Source organism: Drosophila mauritiana, chromosome 2R, assembly GCF_004382145.1.
Source record: "Drosophila mauritiana strain mau12 chromosome 2R, ASM438214v1, whole genome shotgun sequence".
NCBI classification, from domain to species: domain Eukaryota; kingdom Metazoa; phylum Arthropoda; class Insecta; order Diptera; family Drosophilidae; genus Drosophila; species Drosophila mauritiana.
The window spans coordinates 10,528,551-10,556,314 of record NC_046668.1 but is presented as its reverse complement, the minus strand read 5'-3'; the positions used below and the strand labels follow the sequence as shown (position 1 = coordinate 10,556,314).

General features: G+C 45.2%; 1 protein-coding gene across 1 annotated transcript; it reads left to right on the top strand.

Annotated features, from left to right (window-relative positions):
* Window positions 1-156: 156 nt before the first annotated feature.
* LOC117137643 lies at window positions 157-27,192 on the top strand. Its single transcript, XM_033299177.1, has 3 exons — window positions 157-2,855; window positions 26,338-26,498; window positions 26,578-27,192. Exons 1-3 carry the CDS (start codon window positions 1,400-1,402, stop codon window positions 26,635-26,637), a joined length of 1,677 nt encoding a protein of 558 aa, XP_033155068.1. The 5' UTR covers window positions 157-1,399; the 3' UTR covers window positions 26,638-27,192.
* Window positions 27,193-27,764: the final 572 nt, after the last annotated feature.

Here is a 27,764-nt window from a genome sequence, read left to right as displayed (position 1 = left end):
AGGGAGTCGATGATGCCGGTAACGGTGCACAGTGCGCAGTAGCAGGCACTCTCTCTCACTTTCGCTCATCCCGTTAGACTTCGGGAAAAACTCTACACATGAGGCTGGTTGAAAACAAGTGGTTGAGCGGCCGCAGCGCTCAGTATAGAGCGAACAGTCGTTTCGAGCTCGAGTTTTTCCCGCTGACCGAGAGCACACAAGCTGGAGCTGAGGAAGCCCAGAAGCAGCAGTAGCAGTAGCAGCAGGAGCAGCAGGAGAAAGCAGAGAAAGCGGCGAAAGGAGCAGGGAGCCAGGAGCCAGGAGAAAGAGCAAGGAGAAAGGAGCCAGTGAGAGAGCGGAGAGTAGCCAGCCCAGCAGCCAGCGGTTCGTCCGAGGAGTGAAATTCGAGGCGGAGCGTGCAGGGAGTGGGTGTACGAGTGCGACTACGACAACGACTGCCACATAAAGTGGAAATCCGAAACGCCTTGAGGAGCGGCAGCGACGTCGACGCGGACAGCGACAGCGACCGCGACGCCGACCGAGGCAGAGCCAGTGGCAGAGGGACACGCGTCAGGCGGCCAAGCAAAAGGCAGACAAACAGGCAAATCCTGCTGAGACGACACGACGAGTCCTTGCTCGTCGGTTCAAACGTGCGGAACACTCTTGGAGCCAGGCGATAAAAAAGAATATAACAAAAAAAAAAAATAAATATATATACAAAAAACCCACACTAGTAGCAAAGCTAGTCCACTAAAACATCACTTACCCAGAACAAGGGAAAGTTTTCACACCACAAACGAAAGCTGAATAACAACACAAGAAAATTATATACCCAAGAAACCAAAGTGCCGCGAAAAAAACTAACTAATAAGCCTAAGGTCTAAATCGAAATCGAGTGACTGGCCAGTGAAAAAACGCCAAGTTAAGTGCCCGAAAAAATATACAGATAATATCGAAAAATAACGAAACCATAAACAACGGTCGTTGCAAGGCATCTCCACAAAAACGCGATAGCCAAAAAGTTTGAAAAAGAAAAAAAAAAAACACAAAAATTCGGAAAAGTTTGAAAACTTCGAAAAACTTCGTTCGGTGCAGGCCAGTGTAGTGCAATGCCAGGCTTAGGCCGGCACAGTGTTGGTCAGCGGTGTGGGGCCTGAAGACCCACAAAAGCCGTGTGTGCAAAGCATCGAAAGTCCAGAGAGAAACATTGATATCGGGACTTTCCCTCACCACCATTCACCGCCACCAGCCCCGAAAAACCACCTGCCACCTGTCTCTATAACTCCCGCCCTCCCCCCAAACACCATCCCCCCGGACTAGCGGACTAACTGTATTTCCCCCTGGTAAACCCCCTGGTAAACCCGAAGCCGCCAAGATAAGCCGTCTAATCGAGAAGCTGCGCCAGACCAACAAACGGAAAATGTTCTGCTCGCTGGCCCAGACGCTCTTCTGCGTCCTGCTCATCCAGGGCGGCCTCTATGCCCTCCACCTGAGCGGAAACGGAAATGGCAACGGGAATGGGAACGGCGAGAAGTCCCTGGGCGAAGTCAAGGCTGTGCAGGTGCCGAGTCATCCCGTTGGACCCTCGACGGGAGCCGCCGCCTCCTGGCAGACCGCACCCTCGCAGCAGCAGCAGCACCAACAGCATCCCGGAGGATCGCCGCCCGGCGGTGGATCCTCGCCGCATGGCCATCGGTCCGCCGCAGCGGCCGCCTTCGATGCCACCACCGTGCGGCTGAACAAGGAGATAGCAGACATGGCCCAGCTGGAGCGGGAGCGACTGATGCTCCTGGCCCGCGCCAAGCAGACGGCGGAACAGCCGCCGGCGGGCAGCAATCATCGCGGTCATCCTTTCATCGCCGGCCGGATACAGATGCAGCCCAGCGAGGAGCTGGACGTGGGCGACTATCCGGCGCTGCTGCAGCAGGCCGCACGGGGTTACATCTTCGGTAATGTGCAGAAGCAGCCACCGACACCGGTAACCCTGGAACAGGATTACGAGCAGCTGAGGGATCTGGAGAATAGACCCGTAAAATACTACGGAAGGGTAGTGCAGCCAGCGGAGAGGGAGGAGCAGGCGGAGGCTCTGTACGAACCGCTGCACTCGTTCGGCGACTTCGATGACTTCTCGGAACTGGAACAGGAACCGCAGGAGCCGCACTTGGGGGAGGATGAGTTGCTGCGTGAACTGGATGCCTATCAGTATCATGGCCTGGAGGACGAACCACTCCCGGAGAATCCCTATCGCACGCTGGAGCAATTGGAACTGGGCGCACCCGACTCCCTGCAGCAGCTCTTCGAGCAGGAACAGGAGCAGCGAGATGCCCCCTTCAAGACGATGCACTCCGGCAAAACCCACAACCCGAGCAACTACAACATAAGGGTGCAGCAAAAGTGGGCCAGGAAACGAAATGGCCAGGGCATTGCCCATAATCCCGAGGCGGAAAAGCAGCTGCAGCGCCAGATCTTCGCGCAGCACTTCAAGCCGCAGCGGAGTGGCAAGCTATCGCTGTCTGCCAACTCGGAGGCTACGGCCAGCAAGCATCTGAAGCCATCCAGTCGCTCCGGCTCCAAGGATAACGAGAAGCCACATAGCGAGCTAGGTAGCAGTGCATCCTCTGCCGTCTCCTCCGCCACTTCTTCCTCCGGCAAACAAGCCGCCGGCGATGGACTACCTAAGCAGCAGCAGGTGGAGCAACAGTCGCAGCAGGACAAAAAGGATCCCAGCCACAAGCGATCCGGTTCCGGATCGGCGGGATCCATGGGATCGCCAGGAGGCGGTTACTCCGCGCAGCCACCGATTTCACACAGCATAGCCAGCCAGCTGATGCTGCGCACCGCCCGCGGTCAACGGCAATACGATGTGCCACAAATCGGTGAGTTTCAGCTATATATATATATACCTATAAATTCCCATTATATAGAAGCTTGAACTGGGGTTGAATGTACAGTGGTGGACTATGGGGGTATCGGTGGAACCTAGGCGACTTCAACGCTGACCTTTAGCCGACTGTCTGGCATTAATTCGATCCAATCGAACATGCACCTTGCGCAGGAAATAAGCCCTTAATAAAATCTAATTAGAGTGAACTTTCAAAATTCTAAAATAGTTTTTGAAAATTAAAAGCAGCAAGTAGTTGTTTCGAAAGCAGCAAAGTTCTTTGGATGTTTAGCTTATAGTTCAGCCTACATACATTTGATTTAATATTAAATCAGATCGAATAACTCGCAAAGTTTTGTATTAAAGCGCAGTGTATTGTAATTACTGCGGCATGGTTAATTTACAAATGCGTGTTACATGCCCAGAAAGACAACATTTACCCACAATAGTCGGTCAATATCTTTCCAATATCGCGGCGCTGTTTCGTGTCGAATTGAGTCGAGTGAAACGCGCTCTTGACCCCACAGTACATACATACTTCATACACACACTTGCACAGCCACTGCACAAGTGTGTGTGCTTTCTTTTTTGGGTTCAAAGGGCCAAAGGAAGTGGGGCAGGTCCCGAAGGACATGCCATAATCGCTCTATTTCCGTCACCATTTCTTTTGCGCCAGTTATTAACGCGTTTGTATGGAGCGGTTTCATTATGGCGACCCTTGTTATTCCTCCTGGCCAACTCGTGCATACATACATATTTCATGATCCAAGGTGGCTGCAGTTCGGCCAGCAATTTAATCCTTTTAGCCGCGCTGGTGGTGGTGGGCGATCCGGGGTCATCAATCATCAATCAGCCGGCGTTTAATAGATTGTCACTAAATCATTTGTCAACAATGGCCGGAGCGGAAAAGTTTTTTTTTCTTTTTTGCAGCTATTTTCGTTAGTTTGGCCAACTTTGCAGCCCGTTATTTTTGGCCATTGCATTTAGCAAATTAGTCGCAGGACTTCGGCTGGAAGTTCGTCCTTGGCTTTCATCCATTTGGGCCGTTGTTAATCACTTGGCTGGCTAAATTACTTTACAACAAGTTTTGATGGTCGCCATGAATACGGAATGTGCTTAGAGAAAGTTGGAGCGGAATCGGAGGACTCGAAGGAAGATGTCTGCCTCGGTCTCGTCCTGGCCGACAATCAATTTTAATTTTTAATTAACACTTTCAAGTTTAATGGCGAACATTGTTACGGCCGTGAGCTAAATGCGATTTCATTGCTGGTCGACCAACAAAAGCTGGCAGCTTGATGATGGCCACTTCTCGGCCAGTTTGAATTTTCCATGCGGCTGTGAAAATAATCCAAAATTCAAATTACTCCTCTGCCCCCACATTCAACATTCTGGCCAATTTGGCGTAACAACAAATTCTCGTACCCACAAAGCATTTATAATCAAGCCCAAAATGGAAACTAATTGATTGATGTGCCATATGGCTATCGTATCAATTATGCACTTATGCACAAACTATTAATTAAGTTGAGTTTATGTATTATGTTCTCCTTGTTTCTTTTTTTGATTGTAATACTTTAGTTGGTTTATAAATGTTTTTGTTCTGGAAAATACTTCAAGTTTATTTAACTTTTAAACACGCAACGGTCTTAACTCTAAGTTAAATAAAGTGCGAAATTTTCGTGGCAACGGAATAGCCAATTAAATTAAATTGGATTAGTTCGCTGGCTGAAGCTTCATGGCCATCTCCGTTTTCTCTGTGGATTTTCCCCATCTGCGAACACAATTGATTTGGCAAGGTTTTCCCAGATTGAGAGATGTTGCGAAAATTCAATATGCGAAGACAATCAATGAGTTTTCATTTTATGCGCATGTTTGCACAATTTTCCTCATTGTTATGGCCCTCGCTTTCCGTACCCCCCTCCCCTCCCCCTGCACTTTCCCATTTCCAATTTCTCCTTGCCAGCAGCTCGCTTTTCCCACATTTTCTGGGTGCGTATGTGTCTTTGTTTATTTCCGCATAACGTCATCAAGTGTCTGCTGTGAAAACGTCAACGCTCCGCACTTCACACCTTCGCTGGTAGTCGGTAGTCGGTAGTCGAGTTGCTGGGTAGTTGGTAGTTGTTGGTAGTCGGGAAAATTACAATCGTCCCCCTAAGTGTTTACACTGGAAAACGATTATACGGATAAGAAGAATGCCGTGAGAGCCGCACACATGTGTTTTCAATACAGCTAAGGACCCTTGCACTTTAAACAACCACATGAAAAAACCACTTCATAATAATATAAAAACAATTAGTTTATTATTCCAGTTAATATCTCTTTATTAACAGTTTATTAAACATACCTAAATATTCGAAATATTCCTATGTCAGTTGCCATTCCCTGTTGACCAAAAGAGTTTGCTCCTGTGGCAAAACCAAAAAAAAAAAAAAACAGGAAAACGCTGCCGAAAAAAGAAAAAACTTGAAAAAACCCGTCACTCGCATTTTCCCGGGAAACCTGCGGCTGCGTTTACAACTTGACATCATTAAAACGCGTTCACAATTTACGATCCTGCTGGTCCGGTTTCCAACTAATTTAGTAACAACACCCCGGGGGTCCGAGGCGACTGGACAGGACGCCTCCGTTTGACAAGTCCTTGCTCCCACGCCCACATCCTGCGTGTGTGTGTGTGCGTGCGATAGTGTGTGTGCGCACGCCTTTGCTTTTCCTTCGCTGGGTGAAACCCACATTTTCATACGCTGGCGGTTGATTTAATTTGTAATTTGAGGACCGCTCGGTCCTCAAGTGGCCACTTGGCAGCAAAAAGATCATCGATTTGTGCGGACGGAGGTCCTTCCTCGCAGAGCGACACATCCTTGCAGTCCCTTGCTCCTGTCAAATATTACGCAAATTAGTTGGAAATGGATATTGGAGATGCGTCTATCACTCCGTTCGTCTATCTGTCTTTCTATCTGTTTGTCAGTGGCCGCCGTCGACCTTTTCCTCGCCCATTTCCCGCGTCATGTTCGTGTGGTGGCTGCAGTCGAGCGGATGGAAAATTTTACCACAGCGACAGGTTGTCTGCCACAACTTGTGGGTACCACCAGCTCAGTCCACATAGGCGGCTGGGTGCCACCATAATCGGGCATAGATATGCAAATGACCGATTTCCAGGACACTCGAGGAGCGGCGACAGATCAGACAAATTGGGAATACCTTCGGCTTTGGCAGACAGATTGGTTGCCTCGGAGATCCTTAACCCCGCTTTAACCTCTCGTGAGCATGTCGATTTTGATTGATTTATTGAATTGCTGGAACAGCTTCTAGCATAATAAATCCAGTTATTTACAATATAAAAAACCCGAAATATTTTTTTTTTGCTTTATTCTTTATGAGTTCTTAACTAATAACATTATTTTACCTTAAGTTATTTAATTTGTTTATGCAATTTTGATACCATTGACTTTCTGCGTCAAATTTCTTCTGGATTCTTTGGCATATATTTCGTACGATTGCGTACGCAGCTTGCCCTTTGACCTATAGAGATTTTTTTCCAAACATTTTACAATGCCATTGGCATGGCACACTTTTGACATTTTCTAGGGGGGCACCCAAAAATATTCACGCTGTCACACATTCCCCCTTCCACCTTATCGAATGCTCCTGCATTTGAGCCTCAAGTCTACAACCTGGCCCATGACCCGTGGGCCATGGCTAATTAGGAGGACAACCCCCATTTGCACTGCTGGACAGGCTGGACAGGCTGGATAGGGCCAAATGAACTGGAAGCAATAACGTCCCGTTCACGCCCACACACTGAATTTGTTAATGAGGTGGACTCCGTTTCGGCCCGGCAAATTAGCCTTTTGACTTAATGCACTGGCCAAAAATAAACAGAAACGTGCTGTGGAAGTGGACATCGTGGCTGCCAGCCATCGGATTAATCAATAAACAGTGACATCATCACCAGCATCCAGCCAGTCCGTCATCCAGTCAGTTGGCCAATCCACCAATCCGTCAGTTTGTCAGTTAGTCAGCTTGTCATTTGTCCCAGTTGGTGAGGGGGGAACTTTAAAGCTGGCAGAACCTGCTCCTCTAGGGCTGCTGCATATATAATTGTGGCACAGGACAACAACAACGAAGCGGAGGATTCGGGGGTGGGGTGGGAAAATATTTACATTAGCGTAAGCACGTTGGGAAACGAGGGGGGTGGGGTGTTGGCAAGGGGGCAGGCCATTGAGCAGGCCAATTGTCTGGGTGAGAGTGTGCGTGATGGTGGCCCATTCAGCCAGTTTGACGACAGCAGCCCAATAGCTGGCCAAAGTTTTGCTTTCTTCTTACGTCACAGAACGCAGAACGGTTGTCTGGGATCCAAGAGACTGACACACTTATGCCCACACACCATGTAGCACTTATGTATATATCACATCTATATTTCTATTTCTCGATGGCGAGAGCAGTGTATGAATCTGGCCAAAGTGGCTAAAGGATTGTGGCATGCTGCTGAATAAACATGGCCAAGCAAATAGCTGCGAGCACTGCATAAATATCAACTATGGGGCTATAATGAACCACACCAAGGCGCAGATTTTTGGCCAAAATCTATAATAAGACACTGGAGACCACTGGAGTACATACACATACAGCCATGCCATATAGTATATCCTATTTGGCCAGTCAGCTCTTAGTCATCCGTAATGAAGAGCGGAAAGAAAAACAGAAAACCCAGTAAAACTCTTCGGCAAATAAATGTGGCTGAGTAATCGGCTGAGTGTGTGTGAGTGCGCTGTGTGTGTGCGTGTGTGTTTGTGCTAGAATTTTTTAGTCAATGAAGCGTCAAGGACTTTTTGCTTATGATATATTTACCCAGAGAGGGGGGAGCGGGGCAGCTGGAACGGAACGGAACGAGTACTTAGCCACAAAAGATGATGCAATGCAATCAGGAGGCGGCTGGCAAGAAGTAAGTGCGGGTAGTAGTGGCATAGTAGGTATCCTTGTTGTATCCTCGGCGTGCTTAATGAGTTGTGAGCTGACGCGGAATTTATGAATGAATTGCGGAATACTTGTATGTGAGCAGAGGCAGTAGGCACTGGGAGAACGAGAGACGGACGCGGAGAGCGAAGAGAGAGCGGGAGAGCGAACAGGACGAAGGCAGGTCCTGAAAACCCCAATCCCCCCATACTCAGCGAGTCCTTTGGCATTGTTTTAGCTCCAAGTGAGCGGAAAATTAACCAAGTGTTAGCAGCTTCACGTAATTGGGCTGCTTTGCTTATGAATAATGCGTTATTTATTGGCTATACTTAGACGGATTCTTAAGTATGTATATTTAGAAGATGCCTGGGTATGGTTTTTGTGCTAATTTCCATTTGAATAATGGAATATTTACTGACTAGCCATATAAAGGGTCTTGTTCTGTCTTGTTCAATATAAATAGATACAAAATATATTAACTGCAATTATAAAAAATAATCTTGTTTAAAATATTTAAATAAGGTTCGGTCTCCAGGCACGCGAATTGCTGTTTAATTATATACTATTTATTTGTATATTGATCCGAAGGACTTAATTGGTACTGAAAACCTGCGCATTTTAATTGGTTCTTCGTCACGTCGCCAATTGCAAATGACGCATGTCGGCGACGCGATAAATAAATGAACTTTTCGTTTACGAAAATAGTCCTTCATGTAGGCGTTGAACACTATCAAAAAGCTTAAAAACTTAACTTCAATTGAAATACCCAAAAGTATATCAATTGGTTAAGTTAAGTTAGATAAAGTGAATATATGAATTTAAGAACCTTGACGAGTGACAGATTCTGGCATATTTTGGTGTGAGTTTCGGAGATGATTGCCACATCCCAGGACATCCCCAGCCCACTGGTCTCGAAAAAGAGTTGATTGACGTCCTAGGACACTTAACTACGCAGATACGCATTCGTCCATGTCCTTGAAAATGTCAAATGGAAATGGTCGATTGGGTGGCGAACCCAAAAAGGATCCAAGAACAATTGCGAGTATAAAAATTTAGCTGTGAGGCGAGGTCTCAATAGCACACACACACACACACACTGCCTTCCGAATGACATATGCCGCCGGTTTTGGATGGGGAGGATCGCCCCATTTTGGGAAAGTGTCGGAGTGCCGGAGTGGCGGGCATAGTGTAGTGTCTGTTCCATGTGCGTCACAGGTCATGGAAATCAAACGCAATAGAAATCAGGCAGTGAAAACTGGAGCAAGCCAGTCAAGTGTGTGTACATGTGCACATAGACTTATGCCAGCCACTGTAGCCAAGTGCATAGTCATGCTAATGCAAATTATGGCTTATTTAAGCCGACAGCATCAGCAGGACCTACTTTAAGGTGCATCACTTCAGCATGTTCAGCATGCATGGCAGAACTAAAAACTGAAATTAAGAGAGAAAAAAAAGAAAAAACAGAAAAGATGTAACGAAAAATTGTGCGGAAAAGCCCTGGAAGTGTAGCAAAGAAAGTGGAGAGCTCTTGGCCAGGCCAGGTCGGACTGGTATGGTGGACTTAGGGGGGCTTAGGTGGCGGCGACGGTTCGGGAGCTGCCTACTTAAAGGCTTCCGGGCCGGCAACTCGCAGCAGCCGTGCATAATGAGGCTGGCACTCACACAGCTGCATGCATAATTTAGCAGCAGCCACGCCGCTCTAGAAGAAAAATGCGGCGGAAGGGTTCCAGGATGGGCCAGGATGTGCCGGGATGGTACCATCTCCGTGCTCCTCCTTTGCGGGCAGCAAAAGAGCGGAGAAAGCTGCTGGCCACGCTCTTTCTTCCCAGCAAATAAAGGAGCTACCGGCTGACCTTTTCCCAGCTCATCGATCTAGCCGCTCCCCAATTTACGCATAATCATCGTCATCGTCGTGCAGTAAGTGAGATGGGTTTTGCTTTGGGCCCGGGTCTCAAATTATGCAATATTTATGCGGGGCTTTGTTTATTTTAATTCGCACAGCAATTTGGTTGAATGGCAAAAGGGGGACGTATTATTATTATTATTATTATTATTGTTATTATTTCTGCGCCACCCATTTCGCCCACGCGCCCACAAACTGCAGACACTTTTCAATCAATCATTGTCTCTCGTCCTGTGTGTGTCTGTAAATTATTCTCCGTTCTCAGTGCACTGAAAAAAATATAAAAAAATATAATAAAAACCCAAAGATGTGAAGGCATCTAATTGTAGTTTTTAACTAAATCCATAGCTTAACACATAAAGTTCCAAAGCATCGTTCATCTTTATTTTTAAATATTTCATTTAGAGTTTTCTCTCTGCATAAAACATTGAAGTATGCAAAAGGCAGTTGGCAGAAAGCAAAGCAAACAGTTTCGGGAAAAACGTGAAAATTGCTAGCTGGAAAATGCCAGAGAGCAGCACTTGTTGCCTGCCGCAAACTTAGGAAAACATAGGGCCACACCTGTCGGCCTGCCAGGAAAATGCCCGGGCAAAGGGAAAAGCCGGAAAGTTGAGAGAGGGAGAGATACCATTTTAAACTTCTGGAGAAGCCAGCGGTCGAATTAAATTGCCCATTGGCAGTGGACACATAAATGCAGCAAGATGGATAATTTCCATGGTCAGCGAATCACTAACGAGGCCAGCTGGCTGTGTCTTTAAGCTCGAATAAATCCAGCTGAAAGCCTAAATCAGAGCTAAACCGCAATGTCTGCGCTTCCAGGATCGTCTGGCAAATAAATGTCATTCTATGTCACCGGCTGATTTCCCACGCCAGCAGAGGGCTTTAGTGGAAATTGACAGCTGGCTTGCAATTAAATAAGATTTATATGCGGAGAAAAGGCCAAAAGGCCGAGCCAGCAGCACCACCAGCTCCATCTCCATGCGAATCTCAATCTCAATTTTCGCCATTTTCGGCACTCGCAATTCGCAATCTTAGCCGTATGGAAGTTTCAGCATTAATATGCCAGTAGGTGACTCCACCAAATGACCTCGGGCTGTCAATTCGAGTCATGTGTGCGTATGGCGGCGATGGCAAATATAGCCACGAACTTTGCTAATGGATGCACACCATGTCAAATTGAATTTATTTCGAGGCAGCCCAAGAATAATACGCCAGTAGATTTCTCATGTTTAATTTATCGTTCGTCCTTGCCGCTTGTCGCTTCACATTAAGCAGGTGAGTTGACAAAAGACCAGCAGAAGAAATCGCTCGGAAGGCTTCGTCTTCGTCTTCGCCGGCGGGGCAAAGGCAACTTTTCACGGGGGGCGGGGCTTATCCCACACCGAAATCTTTACTCCATGGCTGAACAAATACCCTGGATTTGGATTTGGTTCGTATCTATAGCTCTCTACTCCTCGATATCTCATTCTCAACCAGCAACAGTGTCCTTTTTCTTGGGATTTTTTTGTCGCTGTAGAGCTCAGAATCATTATCTTTGAAATACATCTCAAAATGCCTTGTTATCTCATGCATTTTTAACTTAATCTCTCTAAACTGTGAGCAATTTGAACCATTGGACTGGGAAATATTTTATCTTTGTGTGGAAAATGCCAGTGCCTTTGGTTATTTGACCTTTTGCAGAAAGTAAACAGTTGTATAAACACGTAGTACTACCTTGATTTAAGGTAATAAGCACATGTTTTCTTCGAGTGTTTCGTCGCAATGAGATCGATAAAGTTGCGGATACGCAATTTCCCTGTAATGCTGGGCGTACTCGAAGTTATATAATTGAATTGGCGCTACACTAGGCCAAATCATTTATTCGGAGCCCGCGCCAGTGACGTGGCCGATTCGATAACGATTCCAAATCGAGTTTAGGCATCTGAAGAGCCGTCCAAAACTCCCTGCCCTCTGGAAAGTCCGAACCCCCTCGCATCCGGACGGACACCCACTCATTCAGGCGCTGCCATTGTTTTCCAATCAAAAACTAAACAAAACGCAAACACAAGACCCAAACACTTGAGCCACTGCGTAAGCCATAAACAAACACGGCAGAATGACAATGTGAATGGGTTTTGGGTGGCGGCACCATGTTGGTTGGGTGTGGATGTGGGCCACGATTTCAGCTGGACTGCTGGCTGGCTGGCTGGCTGGCTGGCTCTGGCCACATGAATGGGACTTGGCCTGGCTGTGACAGTGGCCACAATGCGAAAGCTGCCAGCCCAACAAAAGCCAGCCGGATTGGATTGGAATGGAAAGGAAAGGAACGCAAAGCGATGTCCATGAATGGACATTGCTGTGGAGGAGTGGGTGGCGGAGCAGGAGCAATAGCAGGAGCAGGAGCAGGAGAGGTCAGATGGTGTTGTGAAGGGGGCGGAACAGGCGTGGGACATTTGAATGCCATCAGGACTGGCGCACCATTCACCGGACTGTGATTTCCGAAGTGCGACACCAGTGGCAGTGGCATTTCGAGTAATCGGTTTACCAAAATCCTCTTCAGTTAGACGCTTGCAAAGCTACTGGTGTGTTAAAAACCTATGTGAAATGTCAAATAATCGGTTTACTAAAAATCCATTGAGTTATTAAGCGCACAAGCCCAATTGAATGAAAGGCTATATATCAAATTGGTTTTTTGCATACAAGTGATGACTTTATTTCGACCTTAATTGAGTTATATTGTTTCACTACTTTTTTCAAAAATGCAGCAACAGACATTTGTTCACTATTCTTAATTCATCATATTATTATTTAATTAATTTGTGCATGTTCGTGATATGCTTGGTTAGTCAATGAAAGAACTTGGTTTTGATTTCAATTTGTATTTACCAACTGTGTTGCTTTGTGGCACATGAACATACATATGTGCACACCTGCCACTTGAAACTGCTCGTTAACCTTTGCTCCTGGAATCTTTTTGGTTGTGGATAAAAGTCAACCACAATTCGGTTACCAAGTGAGCTATTCTGCTTTGTATTCGTTCGTTTGAGTGTTTTCTTAGACTAACCTGGCACAATTTGGAGTGCTCTCATCTCTTGGGTTATCCTGTAGCAATTGTCCATTTGCAGTCACTGCTTGCAGTCACTGTTCCCGTCACTGGTTGGCTGGTCTTGCCCCATATCAGCCATCAGGCGGTTAGCATCTTGTTTACCCATTTGCTACGCCTGACAGTTTTCTAAAATATGCCAAGGCAGGCGGCGGCGTGCTGCTGTCTAAATCCAGCTAAGGTCAGAGTTCAAATTGAGTTTGGCCAGGAAATTAAATGGAGGAGAGTGCCGGCGCAATGGGGATGTAGATGGTGGCTGTGAAGGCAACTGGCAGGCTAATGAAAAGCCCTGACTGCTCTTGGGGTTGCTGCTCAGCTTCATCTCGGTGCCGTGACATCCCCTCGTCGTTTAGGCAACCCTTGCTGAAGGTGGAAGGAAGCCTGCACTTGTCTGCTGCACTTGCCATGTCCCACCATGCATCCATGGACGGGCCCATCCCCTGGCCCGGCTATTAATATTGCCAAAGGTGCGCACTCTTTGGTACTTAAGTGGCTGCCGTCTGGGAACTGTCAACGGGGGCTGAACTCCCCTGGCATTGTGTCATTTGACAGTCGACGTCTTGGCTGCACCTTTAACCCCAGGACCCTGGGTAATCCCCGTTTGGCCCCTCGGTGCCTTTTGTTTTTACCTTCTCCTTCTGGCGGAGAATGCGGAGTAGACCTATTCCAAGGCTGAGACTTGCTGGAGTAGCTGGGGTATGTCGCGCGGAAATTAAGTAACTAAGTAGAGCCGGGGATTTCGCTTTTTTTCGGGGCATTCGAGCATAATCAAAACTTCAGCTGAAAGAGCAGAGTAGAGAGCATATTTCACAATAAAAACTCGGGGTCCATCGTAAATATATATGTATATATAGTATATATATACAGGTAAGATGGAAAAAGAATGCAAAAGTAAAAGTTTTATTGTCATAGCGCCCAAACAAGGCATAAACTTGCCTTAAAAGTTTAAGCGGCCTTCGTCCGCTTTTTTCGCCCCGACTTTTATGCCATTTTCTCATATATTTCAGTGCCTATTTTTAGCCACTCATGATGAAGAGAAGCTGCGCAGAAGTTTCCCTTTCCGAGGGAAAATAAAAAATGTGCGCAAAATTACAGTGCAACTTTTCGACCAGCTACAACAATTTTAATGAAACTTTTCTCGGCTCTAACTCAACTTGCCATCCATACCCAACTGGCCCTCCTGGCCCTCCTGGCCCACCTGGCCCACCTGGCCATTCTGGGTGTCCTGGTGTTAATGAAAAGTCAGGAGCTAAGCAGACTACGTGCCCAGCAGCGGGCATCTTACCCAGAGCATTCTCGTAATATTATTAATAATGTGGGTAAAGTGGAGGAAACGTGTCGGCTTTGTGGGCCGAAATGGGAGCTGAACTTTTCGTGGAAAGTACCAAGCTCCCCCATCAGTGTTGGCCCGATTTCACAACTCCCCGGGAAAATCCATGCACAGCAGCACAGCACTAAAAATGTCAAAAGTTATAAATAATTTTCCATATAGAAAAGTGATATGTTCAAAACATGTTGTCAGGGCACCGCAGAAAGTCCGAGCCATGTGGCCGCCAGGATCCCTAATCCCTGTCCCAAGCCCAATCCCCTCGGGATTCCTGTCCCAGTTTGCAATTTGCGAAAAATTGCCAAGGCAAAAACTTGAAAGTAAACAAACAAACACATCACCAGCTGCCAGCCAAAAAGCAGCAGATCGCAGTTCTGTGGAGTCCGGGAAACTTCGGGATGTTGGGTTCGGATGGTTGGATGGCTTGCAGGAGTTATGTTGATTTGCACATGTTTATGTCCAGTTAGGAGCACCTGGAAGGAGCAGCTCCTTGTTTTGGCCATATGAGTTTTGGCAACGGCACACGGGGCGGAAAACAGCGACATGAAATTTTTATGGTCACCAATGCCAGGAAAACAATTGCGAAAAGTAGTTTTACCAAGTGCGTCCGACACGTACATATATATGTATATATGTGTATGTATATATGTATGTATATTACTATGTGGTATATAATGCTTGCCCCGGGAAATTAGACCAAAGTGCCATGGAAAACAAGTGGGAAAAGGGACCATACTGGAAGTACGGAAATAAACGCCAAATGTATTTAGAATTTTTGTATAAATAACCTCAGACGGCAGTGAGTCGAGGAGGCAATTTAAATTATTGAGCGGCATTGATTGCTGAACTGAAGGACCTGGACAACCACCAGGGGGCCAAGACGGGCGCCTCCTGGCCCACTGTCGATATACTGACGCAAATGCCGGGGGAGCCATCGAGCTCCATTTTCCATGTTCCAAGTTCCGAGCAGGATAATCATCATTAAAGCAACCGCAGGCCCGAAATTATAACCATTACAGTTATAAATAAAATGCGGCGGGGCCGAGCCCCCAGGAACGCCCCAAAAAAAAAGGGGGCGTGGCCGGGGCACTTGGCAGACTCTCTCGCCTGTAATTACTTTGATTTGCGCCAAGGACGCTGGCACCAGAAATTGCATGATCCCGACAAGTCCTGAATTTAATTTGCCGCTGCTGCTGCTGCTGCTATTGGAAAATCTACTTTCTTTCTTTCTCCTGTTTATTACTTACTGCTTCGGTTAATTTCCATGACGGTCAGTGGATTTCCTAAGACTCAACAGTGCCACACTGGAAATCCTGTGAGGATTTCGCGGCTGACGTCATAGGCAGTCGGCCTTGAGGCATGAAAAAAAAAGAAAAAACTGGTGGTGGTCGGGTCGGGTCGACTTGTCAATTAGCAATTGCCTGGGTGTGAAATTATGGGTTATACAACGTTTTTGGGGGTAAAAGAGTGGCCGCCGAGCCCAACTTCGTTTTCACAGTCGACTGGCAGGGGCAGCAATTAGTAAATGGTTCCCATCTCCCGGGGAATCGAAAGCAGAGCCACAAAATCCCACATCAATACATCCTTTCAAGCCCGATTGAGTCTCTCCATGTTATCCTTGCTGCCCATTAGTGCTGCAATAAGTGATTCAGCAAGTGCAGCTTCAATTGAACTGGTCAATTCGATTGGTCCTTCCATCGAACATCCATCCAGCTTATCTCGAGTTAGTCCTGCTCCATTCAGTGGCAATTACCTCTGGCAGTGGACTAGTTTCATTCGGTTTAAGCTGATTTCATTACATCGCCCCCTGCGTGAATTGGAGCGGACGTACGAGTACTCGTACTGCCACATGACCAAAATCCCCAATCGCTGGCTCGATGCCCTGCGGCTTAATTAGATATTAATTGGTTGAGCCGCAGCCATCGCTCAACAGGTGCCGCAAAGCCGAAGAAAATTGAAAAACCTTTCCACCACCGAAAAAAAGAAAATAAACCGAAATGAAAAGGAAAAAAAAAATGGAGAAGGAAAAAAGAAAATGCCAGCAAAGCTCACCCATTTATTCAAGGCGTCAAGCTAAGCGGAAATGACGGGAACGCGTGTGGGGGCGCGGTGGCCTTTTATCCTTCTCATTGTCGCGGAGCGGAGGTTTAAGCCATCGCGGATGTCAACCGCGACCACAATTTGTTGCTGCACAGTGCGTTTAATGAGCGTAGCACATCCTGCGGGACTTCTTTTCAGGGTTGCCAGCTTAAGAAAAAAGTATTAAGCTTAAGACTTAAGAAATAGTATTGTAATGATTGCAAACGAAATCTACATATCCATGAAATCTCACTATTAACCAACTTGGATTGATAGATTGATAAATACAGACATGCTTGCATTATAATTTCGTCGCGTACTGTGTGCGCGTGCTTTAGGCCACCGCGAAGTGAATGCCACATGATGTAGACAGCAAAAAAAAAAAAATAAAAAAATAAAAAAAAATGCCCCAAAAATGGGCCCCAGCTTTTCTTCCTTTTTTTCCACATTTCCGTCGCGCATTTTGCCGTGACTTAATTGGTGTGCGCCCCTCTCTTTCGCTCCCGATAGCCCCTCTCTCTCTCGCTCTTTAGCCACCTGTAAGTGTATGCGTATGCATAATGCAAATCCGCGCGTTTGACGCTTTTCGACTTTTCTGTGTGCGCCGTCGAGCCTTTTGGCCGCTATTTTCATTTTCATTTTTTTTTTACTTTTTATTTTTTTTTCAGCGCCCTTCTCTCGCTGACTGCGCTTTTATTTAAAATATTTTTTGTCGTGTTGCTTTGTCGCATTTTAATCTGCACGGAGCACGCGATTACCTTCCCCTTTTAGGCCCTAATGTATGTGAGAATTCCGGCAGCAGTCAGGCGATTGCGTGGGTGTGTGAGTGCCTGCACTGAGAGAAAACTGAAGTTCAAAGAAGAGCATGAAAAATACCTGAAAATCATTCTGCCAAAAATTGTCAAGCCCAGATGCTAATAAGTTATTTAAAGTCGAAAAGTTATAAAATATTACCTTTAATCCTTCGTTATCCTGCCATTTTATGCTTAGTTATGCATTTTTTTCAGTGCATGTTTTTTTGTATGCCTGGCATTGTCGCTGGTTAAGAGCGATTTACATACAAATCGCTGCCTTTTGCTGGCTCTTTTTTGTCGGTCGACGTCGACACATACAAAAATAACGCGACTTTGTTTTATTTTTAACACACCGCCAATTATAAACAATATAAATACGCGCATGTGTGCGTTGTGTGTGTGTGTGTGTGTGTGGATGTTAGTGTGTAACTAAGTTTAGTCATTGTGGAAATTAAAATAAACGGCTGCCCGCAACAAAGGCAAGTTAATTTGGCTGCCTTATTCAGCGTCTTCAAGTTTTATGCAAGCACGGCGATGCAATTTAAATGCAAATTCAAAAAGCACATATCAAAATGGCATTTCTGGCTTTATAGTTTGGGCGAAAATTTATGCACAGGACTATAAATAGCGAACACAGCAACGTCTATTGAGATTGATGATGAGTGATGTGGCTGAAATTCAATTTGATTTACCCACCCACATGTTAAGTGTCAGCCAGATCGCATTTCAATTACGCCAAAGCCTCATAATTAAGCCCATAAAAAGGGGGGCAGTCGCTTTTATTGCGTTTCGAATTACCAGTCAACGGGATTCAAGGAGCAGCAGGATCTTGAACTTAGCCAGCATTTTCCATAAAATTTAACAATGCCACAAGCGCCAGGTCCCTAGTTATTTTGGCCTAAAACATCAGTTGGTTTAGGCTTAAGCCAGAAATGGACAGAGAGGGAAAGGGAGAGAGAGCGAGAGAGAGAGTGAGAGGGGTGACAGGTTGAAGGTGCGTCCAGGGGTCAAGCTTTCTGCCTCGTCCTTGCCCGGGAATCCCCTCACACGCCCGGCTACGTGAGCCAAAACAAAGAGCAAAAATAAAAGGTAAACACATAAAAATTTGTTGCTGCGGCCGCAAAAAAAAAAGTGGAAGAAAACTCACTCACACACACACAGGAATAAGAGCAATGCGGTTAACGAGCGCAGATGAGAGAGGGCGGGAATAACGGTGGGGCTTCTACCCAGATACCACGGTTCGGTTTCAAAAGATCTGCGACCAGTGTGCCAAAGGCGACTCAAGGGGTCAGGTGGGCGAGGTCACAGCGAAAACAGACAGTAAAAGTCACCAGGCGGAGGACAAAGAGTGCGAGATAGTCGTGCTGCAAGAAGAGAGGGGAGGGGGAAAGGCAGATGAGTATAGCCCCCCAACCACCCTTCCGCCCACCCCGCCCACTTGCCTTTGTTGTCATTTGCAGCATGAGACCTCCGAAAGTATGCTGTATTAAAATTGTAGTGTGCCAATTGTGTGTGCTTGTGTGTGCGAGTGTGTGTGTGAGCGCGGCTCTCCGCTTTCAATGTGTTGGCCAGGCACGTAGCTAGCTGTGTGTGTGTATGTGTGTGTGTGCGCTTTGTAATTGGCGTTTTAGGCCTTTGACGTCAAACCCAAATAATAACCATTCGCACTTTTGTTTGCTCTTGCTTTAACACTTTTGTGGCCAATGGGACTGCTCTCTGCGGTTTATTTTGTTGTTGCAAAAGTGAAACACACACAAACACAACCCCACACACACACACACACACAAATGTGCCCTTTAACGGTGCAATTAAAATAATTACAATTACACTTTACAATCGAATCGGTCTGCACACTCAGCTTACCCCGGCACATCATTAATTTATAAGCCCGAACAGAAGATGAACGTTTGCGCTTGTTAAAAGTCTTTAAATAAATTCGTACACATTCAGAAAAGTACTTATAAACATAATTATTAATTTAAAATATGTATTACTTTGATTATAAATAGATTCCTCATAAAATACACCATATAAATGGATATAAAAGTAGAAGAAAATTGTTTCTAAATTTATGTTTCTTTGTTAGATAAGAGCACCACTTGCGATTTTTCTGACTGCACACACATTTTTCGTGTTGCCTTCGTTACTAATTTGAAATGTATCATGCCGGGTAAAAGCACTTCGCACTAATTATAGAACATCTCTTAAAATCTCTTTATGAATCGAGACCGAAAAAAATGGGAGAATGCGTCTGTTTTCGGCCACATTTCAGAGCTACAAAACTTTTAATGGCCTTCATTTTTCTTGGTCCTGCATCTGGCTCTAACACTTTTTAATTGCCAATTAGGAAGTTTTTCTCATTTTCGATTTTTGCATTGCCCTACGAGGGGAGTTCGGTGAGTTTGTTGGCTGGCCAATCGATCGGTTTTTGACGACACGAAGCCAATTTGATGCGTGAAAGGAAAAGCCAACGGCGGCATAAAAAAGTAACCAGCACGCGTTAACAAATTCATTTAATTTGGCCAAAACGAGAAAGGCAGACTTTAAGGGAAAAGGAGAGAGAGAGAGATATATATATTTAGTGAGAGGGAGAGCGCAGGAGGCGCCAACAAAAATATGAGTTTTTATTACTCTTGACGAAATGCGAAAGGAAGTAAGCTGAAGAAACCAGCGAAAAGGACGTACGTAACGAATGTACACACACACAAAGGCACGGCTCACACCCACGGGCGCACACAGATACGCACCAATACCAACGCTCAAGTACAGGAGCTAAAAATAGAAATGCGCCTCCCGGCACTCCCTAAAAAGTGGCAACACAGTGGCAACAGAGACAGCCAACGAAGACAAGACAAGATTACAAATGTGTAAGCAGCAATTCCCAGAAGTTTTCCTCGTTTTCCTCGCCTGCCTCTCTATACCCATCACTTTTCCGCCGCTTTTCCCGCTCTCTCTCTCTCTCCCTCTATCGTTTTTCCTTTTTCACGGAGAACAGACGTCGCATATTAAACTGTTGATGGTTTGTTGCTTCGTTTATTTGTTGCTATATTTGGCCATTTGCTTCTGCTTCGCCATTGTTATTCTTTTCTTATGTTTTCTGCAGACGAGCCTCAGCCGTGCCCTTTAACCCTCGATGGGTGTGTGTGTGCGTGCACATGTGTGTGAGTTTCTGATGGGAGTTAATTAAAATATATAAACCAAAATTAAATGGCTTAACCGTTGAAAGGGCATTTGGCACGCTCTTAGGCAGATTAGTCCAATCTTAATTCCATCTGCCAGTTGTAAGTTTTGATTCGCTTCCGAATGACAAGTTCCTTTGATCCGCATGGAGTCGTTTGTCTTCCTTTAATTTCCACTATATGTCGGCGAGAATGTGGTGATTTCAGATAGCATTTATCCTATAGATATCAACGTAATACATGGCTGACAGAACTTAGATATTTAACAAGTATTTAACAAAGTGTTTTATGACATTACAGCAAGACAATGAAATAGCTTAGATATCTAATACTGTTTCTCGTTTTCATTTAAAGTGTATCAACACATTAAATAATTTGAATTAGAAACATAAATTAGTTGCACTTTCAGCACAATGTTGTAACAATTTTCCTCACTTTGGGTCCATGTGGCGTATACGTGATATTAAGTGCCTCTTTTTTGGCAAAAAAAAGACTGCCCTAGCTCACAATGATTAAACCTAATTTGTGTTAAATCTGTTGCCATCATCAGCAATATGCATGCCGCATATCGCAGCACAAAAGTGCTGACTTGCCTGGGAAATGGAAAAAAGTTACAGCATGAACGGGCCATAAAACTATGAGAAATTGCGAGAAAATCGCTCGAGGCCTTCAATGCCGACAGTAGAGTGAGCGTGAGTTATGGGAAATTTTAAATGTTCTGCTACAATATGCAAAATATGTTGCGCCAGTTGAGGCATGAAGCTGTGGTTCTGGAAGGACATAACATTTGCATATAAACTCGAAACGAGGGGCAGGTCCTGTAAACGGCTCGGCCCAAGTGTTTATGTGGCCTCCAATGCATCATCAACTAGTTATGAGGAGAGAAATGTTGCGGCATATCCCTGGGAATTTATCACTAAAATTAAAGCGCAAAGTGCCTGATAATTAGATGCATGGCCTTCCCCAACCTTTGATACACGATACCAGGGCCTGCGGTGGCGCATCCGAAACCCATGAATCGGATCCAATGTTGCCAACGAGAGCATTGCAAACCACTTCAGTGGGAAGCGTTTTCGGGACGAATGCGTCCTAAAAGGTTTCCCTTGTCGTCAGCCGGTCCTGCCGGTGGGCGTGCCTTTGTGGCGGTCGGGTGTATGATTTATCAGCTATGAATATGAAGTGACGGGGAAATGCTTTTCGCCTACATGCAGAAGGCGGAACCGACAACTAGCTTGCAGGCAGCGTATTCCCATCACATCTCGCCGGATCTGGAGGTGAATGTGGATGAGGATGAGGATGTGGAAATGGATGAGGGCACGTTGAAACGGGCTTATTAAATTACAATAAATGCGATCCGAAAACAAAATGTACCTTGAGGGGCCACACAAACACACACACACATAAGACTACCACCACCAACGCGCCACCTGGCGGCTGTTTACGTTCCTGCTTTCTGTGCCGCCTTTTTCTTTACGCCCTACAAAGCAAAACAAAGCGGCAAAAAAGGAAAACAAAATGGCGAAAAGCTAACCTGCGGCCATTTGTTGTACGTATGTACTATGCACGTACGTGGGTGCGCTGGTGGAAAAACAAAAAAAAAAAAATATGTTAAATTAATTGAAGCCAGGCGAACGGAGGACTAGATGCTGGGACCTGCTAACCAAAGAAACAACGCAGAAAGCCAAAAGAAAGGCGATCCCCGGTAACAGAAGTCCTAAAATAATAGACAGCCAAACGGAAGATTTTCGCCTGGCAGATACATTTGAGCAGGAAATTTAATCAAAACCTTATTACGGTTCTGCAAAACGGAAAAAGGCAAACAAATTATGACAGGAGCATCTTATTCCATTCGGGGAACACCTCAATTTGCTGCTGCTGTCCGGTTTTTCGTGTTGAAACTTGACAAACGGTGAATACATTTTTGATGAAGGACAATGCCGTCACACAAACAGGACAAACAGGATGGAAAATGTGTCAGAGAAGAACGGTGCTGCTGTGCCTAAGCTGGGCCCAAAAAGTGAAATTCGCAACACGACAAATTGGCTGGATGATCTCGGGATGGCATAGAATCAATGGAGAGGTTGTCGCAAAAAGGAAATGCCCATCAATTTTGTAGTTGTCATTTATAAATTTGCCCAGCCTTTTGTTTTATGCAATGCCTTTTGCTATTTACGGCCGTAATCTGCAGGCGGAATGGGCGGTTACAGGCGGAAGCAGGCGGTAGCTGGCGCAAGATGATCCCTTTTGCCTTTGTGTGTGGGCGTAAGGACGCGACTTTAATGTCCCAGGACTTGCAGCCCCATCGTCCTTTGCCGCCTGCTCCTGTTTATGTGCGCCACATAAAACTATCAATTTATTGCTGCAAAATCGTTGCGCGCTGCTTCCTTTGGCTGGCGCTTCCTGCACACTGACGCCCGCACATACACACACACACACATACTTGTGTATATAGATGGACACAAACACGAAGTGCATCTGTGTGCAGCTTGGTCTCTTTTCGTGGGTTTTGTTATTATTGTTGGCAGCCTTTTAGGCGCCACACTGACGAGACAACAGGCGTTTGCAGCTCTCCTCCTTTTTCTCTTTCATCGCCATCGCCACATCCTTCGTGCATCTGTATAAGTGCCCCTGTGTGCGTGTGAGTGTGTGTGTGTGGGAGCAAAAGGTTTTCTCACTACGCGAACTTTGTTACAAATTTCTGGGACTTATTTTTCGCCACGAACTCTTCGCGAAGCTCACTGCTCCTGCATTACGTATTCGCCACGTATACGTCTGTCTGTCGTGCGACGAAAATAGCATCGGTTGGCACTTTTTGGCCAACAAAAAAAAAAACACCCATCCATGCCCCAACTGCGCGTATATAGCTCCTTGGCTTGGCAACAGCCAAATCCTTTTTATGCTTTTGATTTTTTGACACCCCACGTGTTGTTGTTCTTGTGGCTTGTTAGCCATCATTGTTGTGGTTGTTATTGTTGTTGCTGCTGCTGTTGGCGGGTGTCTTAGTGTCAACATGCGTTGATTCTCCTAAGCTGAATGGAATGGCTGCTCTGCTTCTAAGCTTTGGGTACAGTTGCCTCGGGTGGCGGTGATTTGCATACAGAGATGCACTCGAACGTCATAAGAAGTTTCACAATTTCCATCGCGTATTCCGAGTGGATATTGTTGACATGTGATTATATCGCCTCTGATGTGTTGTTTTGCAGTCGCAAGAAAAGCTGTGCAAGTAGATCTTTTTATCCTTTTATCGTCTGGTATGGAAATAGAGTGGCTTGTGGTGATTTCTTAGAATAGAATGTGTGCAGTTTTTAGTGTCCTTAATCGAAGTTAGTCACACGTGTAGACAACAAGGTAAAAATCCTTTTTAGTTTCTGGTTCTAAGGTACTCAGATATTAAATAAAAACTTCATTGACCTGGCTTGTAACCTTAAATTAAAATTGGTTTCGATACAATACTATTTTATTTCAATGATGCATCATAGCAATCTATCTACAACTGCACAGAATAGTCATTTCTGCACGAATATTTTAGGTGACACAGTTATGTTTGATTGCTTATCGGTCCGTAATACATATATATGTCTATATAAATCAGTTTAATTTGGCCCGTCCAACAGAAAGTAGGCCATTCACCCTGTTCTCCGAGCAGAACTTATTTCGATTTATTGCAACAACGATAAGCACCACCAGGGGCAGAAATGGATGCATTGGCAGCAGTGGAAGCACCACCAGAAAAGGAAGAAGAACCAGAACTAGAACCAAGCCAGACCCACTGCCACTCCCACTTCGAGCTCACTTCCACCCACCGGTTAGTTGCAATTTGAGCCACCCGCCCGAAGAAAGGAGACGAGCAAAACTAGCAAACAAGCGCAAAAATCAATTTAAAGTTCAATAGCCTCAGAAGCTAGCTTTCCGACTGAGTGGGCGAGTGACTTCGGTGGATTCGGTGGGTTCAGTGGGTGGGTGGTGCAAGGCAAGCGGAGAAACTTCGCTGACTTGGTCCAAAAAAAAGAAAGGAAAACATAGCCAGCCAGCAAATGCGACCGAAATTTCCCTCGAACTTTACAACGTTGCTACAATTTGCAAGTTATTTGTGTGTGAAATTAAGTTCAAAGTACAAAATGTGGGTTGCAGGAACGCACAGAATAGCACAACAACTGCTCGTTTTCTGGCAATAAAACTAATGGAATTCTTGGTTCCGCGGCCACACTGCGTATGCGTAATGTATGCAGAAATCTGCATAAAGCTGCGTCCTTTTTGGCCGAATCCCTGCAGCGACCACCTCCCCTTTCATCCCCGCCCCAAACCCCGCTCGAATGTTAAAACGTGCCCAAGTGTCCTTTGATGCAATTATGCGGCGTCCAACGAAGTTGATAAATGGCAATCGTGAGAAGCGCCTCCGGCGGTGCGACATTGTCATCGCGGTTCACTATTCACCATTAACTGAATCATCGCCGTCATCTTCATCATCATAACCGTAGCCAACGTGACGCAGAAGATGTGGGCGCTCTTCAAAATGCAAATGGCTCTTTGGCACGCCACGCAATTGGAGTCGGAATCCATTGAAGGCAGGTTGCAGAAGCCAGGTGCCTAACGAAGCGAACATTCAGGGGAGGCGAATGAGACACACACCATCATCAATTGATTTCCCGCTGACAGCCGAACAATATTCCGGCGCGGAATGGGCAATCCCCGGAATCCAATGGGGAGACACAAACAGTCGAGTGTCGGGTTTCTGCCACTGCTGCAGCTGCTCACATTTATGCTTTGTCAGGTGATTTTGCAATTGCAACAATCGCACACACACACACACCTGAAATGCAAACGAATGAAGACGGCGCGCTGAAGGGCAGACAGATCAACTTAATGAATGAAATGCACTTGGCACGACTGGCGCGTGAGCAAAAGAAATAAAATTAATTTAATGTCAGTTCACAGCAGTTGGTAATAGAACAGCTCATTGAAATAATGGAAAAAACGTCAGCACTTGAATACAATACGTTGGAAATATAAAGCGATTAAGAGTAAACGTTTCTTACTTTTCAAACTACATATAACATCCATCTCATTGTGTTTGTTAATCCCGATTACCAATATAAACTAAATAATACATAATCGTGGGAAAACCATTGAATATAAAGTATTTTTTTTTCAATAGAAAACTTTCCTATAAAAACTAATAATTATGCTATATAAAAACTTCACTGGAAGTGAAAAAACATACGTTAAGCCTTGCTGCAGTTGCGCAAAGCTGGAAACACCTTCTGATTAAATAGCCGGGGGCTTGCCAAGTGATTTTCATTTCCGCAATAAGACAAATAAAATACAGAATTATTAAGTGGCAAAGCTGGTCGCGTGGCAAAAACCAGAGCAGAATTATTTTGGATGCAGCCAAAAATAGCAGAGGAAAGTTTTGCAAGAGCAAGTTGAACGGCGGAAATGGCAATTGGGAATGAGCGGGTAGCAGGAGTTGGAAAAGTGGGTGGTGGGTAAACCTATAAGGGCAGCTCGAATAGCGGCACACATACCAGCGCACATGTGGCAGGGAAAACTAAACCGGAGGCGCCAACATGTCCTACAAGTGATTTATTTTTATGTATTTGTTGGTGGAAGGCAGTGCAAAGGAAAAAAGATATGGAGGAAAGGCAAGCACAAAGTGAAATGCCACAAAAAGTAAAGTTTGTATTTCAGTTGGTTTTTTTTTCCCGTTAGACGGCGGTGGCGGCGGCGTCGGTACAGGCGAAGCCAGCCAAGCCTGGATTTTCCCCAGCCATTTGCCCCGTTTTCCCTCCTTTTAGCCGCAGAAAGTAGTAAAGTAGCGAACGTGAAACTATTTATAACAACAAAAACCTGCTAAGCGGCCGCCGCACACACACACACACACACACAAACAAACGAATGCAGTATGGGGCGGCGAGGGGTGGTGAAATATCCATAGCATACTTCTATGCGCCGGCTGGCAGTTGCAACGTTTAGACGCAAATCATGGCAGACATTAGCGTGTGCAGAAGTTTTTCACTGAACGATTTATGGGAAAAGTTCGGGGCTTCTTACCTGTTTCTTAACTGCTTCTACCTCCGCAACCAAGCACTTCTGCCGCCTGGCCAAGAGAAACCCATTTTGACTGACTGTCACCCGTTTTTGTTTGCGTTTCGTCTTGCAGAGTGTCCTACCGCCATGGATGGCATGGAGCGATTCGCCTGCCCGATTCCCGACCGGCAGGGCAGATACCGCTGCATAGACGATCATGTGCTGTGCGATGGCTTCATCGACTGTCCCGATGGCGAGGACGAGGACCGAAGATCCTGCATGTTCTACAAGACGGTGAGTTCGGCGCACAACACGGCGTATACGTGATGTCATTATTTAAATGCCATTCTTCTGGTTTTCCCTATCTTTGCAGACGAAGGCCCATCTGGATGTGTTAGCGGATGCGTTACTACGCTGGGCGCGAGGGCGTTAAGCTCCACCCACCCACCAACCACACACACACACACTCTCTAATACACAGCACACACACACAGAAAATACACCTAGCGAACTCACATTGACAAACAATTAGTTTTAACATGTCGCCCCGAGCAAACAAGACCCCTGTTAAGTTAAACATTATCCAGGAACCAGACACACAGACAAGCCACTACCCACCCGCCTATCCTTTGATATCCTTCATGGGAAAGATTTCCCCGAGCAAATCCCGCAAAGAAATCCCCAGCCACATAAAAATGCAGCTCGCAATGGGCTAAATGGACAATTGCCAAGTAAGAAAAGCGAAAGCTATGATTAAAAACAAAATGAGGCAGAAAATGTGCTTGACGAAAGGTATGATTATTATTACACTATTATTATTAAAAATTAACTTAATGAAAAGCCCAAGCAGAAGATGCAGTTATACATACTAAAGCTAAATTACAATTCAGCAAAAGGACAAACAAAAAAAAAACGATGTTTTTTTCATTTTCAAACTTGTTTCGCAGGAACAGAAAACATAATGAGGAAAAACAAAATTGGGCCTAACTATTTTTAGTATATATTAAATAAATATATTATAAATATATCTTACTATATGAAATATATTTCGTGTACATTATTTAATTATACGTGTATTAAAGTTAAATAATGTTAATGTTAAATAAACAAATGAAATGAAATGAAATCAAAACGAAGCAAGCAAAAAAAAGCGATAAAAATAACGATGAGGCAGCAAGCAGAAGACGAATGAATTATATATACATATACACAGAAAAAACCGACATTAAATATATATTAATAGTATACATATACCAATAACAAACAAATATACAATTGAAGAAAATATTGCATTAGGTTTTATTGCTGATAACTGAACAAGCTAACGAGTGCAATATAATATACTTATATACAATGCAATAACAGCAAAATTAGCGACAAAAACCAACATTTACAACTTATGCGAATGAAGCAAACATTTACATAAAGAAAAAGACTTGACTTCATTGAAAACCCAATTAAGTTTCTATAGTACTCAGATACTTTTGGTTTAAAGTTCTCTCGTTGTTAGTAATACGTTCGCCATTACAGATGATTTGCTCCGATTCTTTGTCCTTCTCA